At 42.0% G+C, this 6,082-nt stretch overlaps 1 protein-coding gene across 1 annotated transcript in view; it reads right to left on the reverse strand.

Moving 5' to 3' along the window:
* Positions 1–6,082, reverse strand: part of epha2b (eph receptor A2 b) — a 35,579-nt gene that overhangs the window by 11,732 nt on the left and 17,765 nt on the right. Inside the window, exons 4-9 of the mRNA XM_061736669.1 lie at positions 5,169–5,324; positions 3,561–3,902; positions 3,235–3,365; positions 2,015–2,183; positions 1,132–1,231; positions 36–91 (exon numbers count right to left, since the gene is read on the reverse strand). Coding sequence (XP_061592653.1) covers positions 36–91; positions 1,132–1,231; positions 2,015–2,183; positions 3,235–3,365; positions 3,561–3,902; positions 5,169–5,324 — 954 coding nt within the window. The remainder of the gene's footprint in view (positions 1–35; positions 92–1,131; positions 1,232–2,014; positions 2,184–3,234; positions 3,366–3,560; positions 3,903–5,168; positions 5,325–6,082) is intronic.

Here is a 6,082-nt window from a genome sequence, read left to right on the forward strand (position 1 = left end):
GTTGGATTTTTGGTGTGTTTTTGATTTTCTTCTACCTGGGCTTGAGAAGCAGGTGTCCTCTGGTCCCTGTCTGGTGTGAGAGTTCCTCCTCCTGGGAACAAAAATGCATAAATTAATATACCAGTCTGAAGATTATATAATTATGCACTTTTCTTCTCCAAAAGTTGGGCTCAGTGAAATTTATTTCAATCAAAATACCACAAAGATGCAGCTCAAAAGCTTGATTTTCAACGATGTTGAGTCCACGTAACACCCCTCTTCAGAAGGGGGGGGCCTCTTTTAAAATTAGCCATACAGCTTTGTGCTGCTGGATTTAGAAGCGCGGTAAATGCAGTGAGAAGTAAATTTATAGAGATAAATATAAATCTCCTCCGCTCTCGGTCAGTGATGTCACAGTCCTCTGCAGCTCTGAACCACAAAGGAAAAACAAAGTACTTTCACACTCCGTCGTTCCCAAATAAAGGAAAAGGGATTGTGCTAACTTTAGTTTTTTGTTCTTTTTTAACTGGCTCTCACTTCAGAGATCCAAAATATATGTCACTTTTAATATAATTAGCAGTATAACAGTAATAACAGCCTTTGTAGTCATTTTTTTTAGATATCTGATGGTTTCCAAAGCATCCAAGCATTGGTGCGATGCCCCCATTCAATCAGGAATCCTTGGGTAACGGCTGATGATAGGCTGTGTTAGCCAAGCTAATTTAAAGATTGAAAGCAGGCGGGAGAGTGGTGGAGAGAGACAGGCTGTAATCTGCTACAGTAGGGCCCCGGGTCAACTTTACAAAGTGCCTGTGGCGGCCTCAGAAAGGACCAAACGCCTCTTATCACCAACAATGCGCCACTCAGGGCGAATTTCCTTTTCAAAGGCCCCAACACTCTCTAGATTGTAACCGCCGAGCAATGACAAGACACATTCAACACAAATTCCTCCCCGGTGAGCGCCGGGACACAGATCCAGATAAAGAGAAAAGGCGCTGTTGGGTGAAGGAGGAGGAGAAAAGAAGAGAGAGGTGAGGAGAGGGTGAATCCAAAGGCCGTTTGGAGACTCCACAAAGGAAAGGCAGAAGAAAGGAGAGAGGAAGGCAGCGGAGGACGTCGTATCGCGACGATTAGAGGGGGAGAGTTACTCACCGTCTCCGCAGGAACAGGACCACGAGCACTATGAACAACACCGTCGCGCCTCCGGCCGCCGCGGCCAGGATCACTGCCGTCTTGTTGTGAGGAAGGTACCCTGGAAAAGGAAAGTAAGCAGTTGTTCAGAGATCCCAATCCTGAACAGATCTAGTTCTGCTGATGTGGCTGTCGTCTGTACCTAGGGTTGCCACCTTTCAGAAATAGAAATAAGGGACGTCCCGATTTCAGCAGCGCAGTAGCCAAAAGAAAAGCCCCAAAACTTCTAAACTGAATAAAAATGTGTTTATTTTATATGAAAAAACAAAATGCTTTGATTTAAAGTTTAAAGTGCTTTAATAGCATTGAACTTTCATGACTGTACAGACAACCATACTAGCAACTGAAATATCCTCCTATGGTACGCATGTCCACATCAGCCCAGATGTAATATAGCGTACAGGTGAAGAATATGGTGTAAAAGTAAATTTATTTCAATAATTCAACTAGAATATGGTGTAAAAGTTAATTAATTTCAATAATTCAACTAGAATATGCTGTAAAGGTTAATTTATTTCAATAATTCCACTAGAATATGGTGTAAAAGTTAATTTATTTCAATAATTCAACTAGAATATGGTGTAAAGGTTCATTTATTTCAATAACTCAACTAGAATATGGTGTAAAAGTTAATTTATTTCAATAATTCAACTAGAATATGGTGTAAAAGTTAATTTATTTCAATAATTCAACTAGAATATGGTGTAAAAGTTAACTTATTTCAATAATTCAACTAGAATATGGTGTAAAAGTTAATGAAAATCGGTACAAATCGTGTCCCGTATTAGTTCAATACGGGACGCAACATTTTTTTCTCAAATAAAGGACAATTCCCTATCTGTACCTTCGGGCAAGGTGTCGAACTGCTCCTCCGGGCTGGAGCTCCCCGGGCTGCCGTCGCTGCTGATGGCCTGGACCATGAAGAGGTACGCGGTGCCCGGGGTCAGGTTGTTGATCTGGACGGAGCTCTTCTCCAGCTTTTGCACAATGAGGATGTTATCAATTTTATCATCCTAGGAGAAAGAAGAAAATAAAGAAAGAAAGAAAGAAATGTTACAGCTGAAGAAAGAGTAAACTTTACTTTTAAAAGAGCATGTTTGTTTCATGATGACATGGGTAGGCTGGGGTTAAATATGTCAAGAGGTCAGAGCTAAAAAAAAAAACAACAAACATTGTCCCTTGTGCCATTTAAAGCGCACGCACAACGTACGGGAAGAGAGAAAGAAAGAAAGAAAGAAAGAAAGAAAAGAAAGAAAGAAAGAAAGAAAGAAAGAAAGAAAGAAAGAAAGAAAAGAAAGAAAGAAAGAAGAAGAAAGAAATGAGCCAGAAAGAAAGAAAGAAAGAAAGAAAGAAAGAAAGAAAGAAAGAAATGAGCCAGAAAGAAAGAAAGAGAAAGAAAGAAAGAAAGAAAAGAAAGAAAGAAAGAAAGAAAGAAAGAAAGAAAGAAAGAAAGAAATGAGCCAGAAAGAAAGAAAGAAAGAAAGAAAGAAAGAAAGAAATGAGCCAGAAAGAAAGAAAGAAAGAAAGAAAGAAAGAAAGAAATGAGCCAGAAAGAAAGAAAGAAAGAAAGAAAGAAAGAAAGAAAGAAAGAAAGAAATGAGCCAGAAAGAAAGAAAGAAAGAAAGAAAGAAAGAAATGAGCCAGAAAGAAAGAAAGAAAGAAAGAAAGAAAGAAAGAAAGAAAGAAAGAAAGAAAGAAAGAAAGAAATGAGCCAGAAAGAAAGAAAGAAAGAAAGAAAGAAAGAAAGAAAGAAAGAAAGAAAGAAAGAAAGAAAGAAAGAAAGAAAGAAAGAAAGAAAGAAAGAAAGAAAGAAAGAAAGAAAGAAAGAAAGAAAGAAAGAAAGAAAGGATGATGAGATAGATTTATAGTTACAAAGGTGGAGTTGAATTGGTATTTTTTTATCGTCATTTTTATCGTTATCGGGATAAATGCCAGAAATTATCGTGATACATTTTTTAGTCCATACCGCCCATCCCTAGTGCACGCTTGACATTATAAAACCACGCACTGATAAAATGCATATAAATACGTGTAAATTATAAGCATAAAGAAAGGACGGCCCACCTTTTTCCGGTAGGTGAGTTTGTAGCGGATGGGCTGCGACGGGGCCCGGGGTCGAGGGGCCACGTCCCACGACAGGGACAGGCTGGTGGGGGACTGCTCCACCATTCGCACTGTGGTGATTTTAGGAGGCTCTGGAGGGAAAAGTGAGAATAATAACTGAGTATTTTGATAAAAATACATCAACAAACATGACATAATATGCTTTAGTTCCACTTGGTCTCCCTCATGCAGCAACAGTTTGGGTTTGAACTGTCACCACCTTGCAGATAACATCTATCATTTCTGCAGCGCAGATACCGTCACACCCTGGCGTCTTATCAGCTCACCGGTGAAGTGCAGCGACGTCGTCAGGGCGCTGGAGGACGGCGGTGCCTGGCCGGCGAACTCCGACACGCCGCTGTGTGCTTCCACGGTGAAGGTGTAGTTGAGGTGAGCGTCCAGCTCACTCACTAGCACCTTGGTGTCAGTCAGGCCCGTGTTGGCCGGCTCGTAGCGGATCTTCTCCCCGCAGGCCTGGCACACTGAGTCCTCGCAGCGCTGGCATTTGACACCGTAGGTTATGTCGTCTCGACCTCCGGTGTCTTCGGGATTCTTCCAGGTGAGGAGGAGCTTCCCTGCAGACAGTTGGGTGGTGGTGGCCACGAGATCCCGCGGGGCGGAGGGCAGGCCTGATACAGGGAACGTTACAAACAATGAACCTCTTATTATCGTCTTTCTGAGGCTCACAGCAGAATCATGTGACTATTTGTCTCTGCACAAGCCAAAATGCAGCATTATTTGATTTAAAAGTGGTAAGGGCAAGGCAAGGCAAGTTTATTTGTATAGCACAATTCAACACAAGGTCATTCAAAGTGATTTACATCAACATTAAAAGCGGCAAGACGCAATTAAATAGTAAATAACAAATAAAATTAAACAAAATGATGAGAAAAGAGGTAAAATAATAAAAAGCGCAAGTTGTTAAAAAGTAAGGGCAGTAGAGTACAGCAGGTAAGTATTTAATTTAAGAGTACGCTTCAGTAAACTAATGTTTTTAACCCTGATTTAAAGGAGCTGACAGTTGGAGCAGACCTCAGGTCTACAGGAAGTTTGTTCCACCGGTGAGGAGCAGAATAACTGAACGCTGCCTCATAGGGCTGGGTATCGATTCAAATGTCAAGAATCGATTTGATTCCGATTCTTAATATTCAGAATCGATTATCATGATTCGATTCGATATTGATTTGGCTTAGTGTTATTTAAAATGTTTTTTGAGCTGTTGCCTGAATTATATGACTGTAAAATAACTAGTGAAATCATAATTTCACAATAATTATTGTGAAATAACTAAGAAATAAATAACTCAAACAGGCCTTTCAATATCCATTTAAAGTGCAAAAAAGAAAGAAATTGCAACAGTTCATGCAGTAATTAAACAAATCATTTTAGCTTGTCTAATTTATTCTGTCACCACGCACACATATTGCCATGAAGCACCTGGCATTTTTCAGAAGTGTCATGACAAACTGTGTGTCTGACTACTGGGATTAAAGTTCACCTGGCGAAAATGATGAAGAAAAAAAAATCGATCTTTAGACATAAGAATCGATTTTTAGGAATTAATATGATAATAGATTTAGAATCGGAAAATCGATTTTTTCAACACAGGCCTACTGCCTCACCTTGCTTGGTTCTGGTTCTTGGGAACCACAAAAACCAGATCCAGATGAACCTCAGGGGTCTGGGAGCTTCATAGGAACTAACAGATCAAGCATGTATTTTGGTCCAAGACCATTCAGGTCTTTGTAGAGCAGCAGTAAGATTTTAAACTCTATCCTTTGACTCACTGGAAGCCAGTGTAGCGATTTCATGAGCGGTGGAATGTGGTCCAGTTTCCTGGTGTTTTTAAGGTACAGTATTAGTTTTATCAGTGGCTTCAGCATCATCATTCTCACCTGAGCAGGGTCCAGTGATGGGATCTGAAGCGGCTCTGTAGAAACCAGCGTCGCAGGGGCAGAACAGCGCTCCGGGCTCCGGCCCCTGGCTGTGAGCAGGACACGGGTCGCACTTCCCGCTGGAGGCCTCGGCTTTGAAAAAGCCAGGCTGACATTCTGCAGAGAGAAAAAAAGGACATTTGCAGAAGATGAGCAGCTGAGCAAAGACAAAAAGCGACTCCGGGGGAGGATTTCAAAATGACAGAGCAAAGCTCGTTCCTCCAGATCATTCAGACCTCTTTGAAATGTCAGTAACGCCGTGAACTCTTCACCTCTGAGTGCAGCACGACAAGGTTGAGCGGACACGCTATTATGTCAAGGCCAAAGGCCACATTTGGACAAGTGATGGAGATATGGGAGGAAAAACACGGGCAAGACTGCACACATCGTTGGCTCTACTCATTAAAAGTGAGGCCGCTCACATCAGCCCGGCCCTGGAACAAAAAGCCGAGCTCCCCGCCTCGCCGGCACTCCTAGTCTTCACTTCTTCAACCACCAAACCCCCCTCTCCTGCTGCTTTCCTACCGTCCCTGTCTCAACAAACACAACCAGTATTCCTGCATTCCACAACAGTAAAGTTTTCGGCGCCGCGGCAGAGAGAAGAAAAGCGCCAGGGCAGAATCTGTTCCCACTCAAAAGGCCATTATATCTTTTTTTTTCTTCCCTTCCAGAGACCGAAATGGGGACCTTTGAAACTGTATCGCCCAGATAAGATGACATCTAATTTCACACGTCCAACTGAAAATAAAGAAATGCAGGTAGACGGTCCAGCTGCGCGTCGCGATGGTGAAACGCGAACTTAATATAGTGTGAAGCTTTTGCGGAGACGGGAAGTGAGACAGCTCCCCTTTAACTGTGCGAGGGCATTCCGATGG

This window comes from Cololabis saira, chromosome 12 (assembly GCF_033807715.1).
Source record: "Cololabis saira isolate AMF1-May2022 chromosome 12, fColSai1.1, whole genome shotgun sequence".
Lineage (NCBI taxonomy): Eukaryota > Metazoa > Chordata > Actinopteri > Beloniformes > Belonidae > Cololabis > Cololabis saira.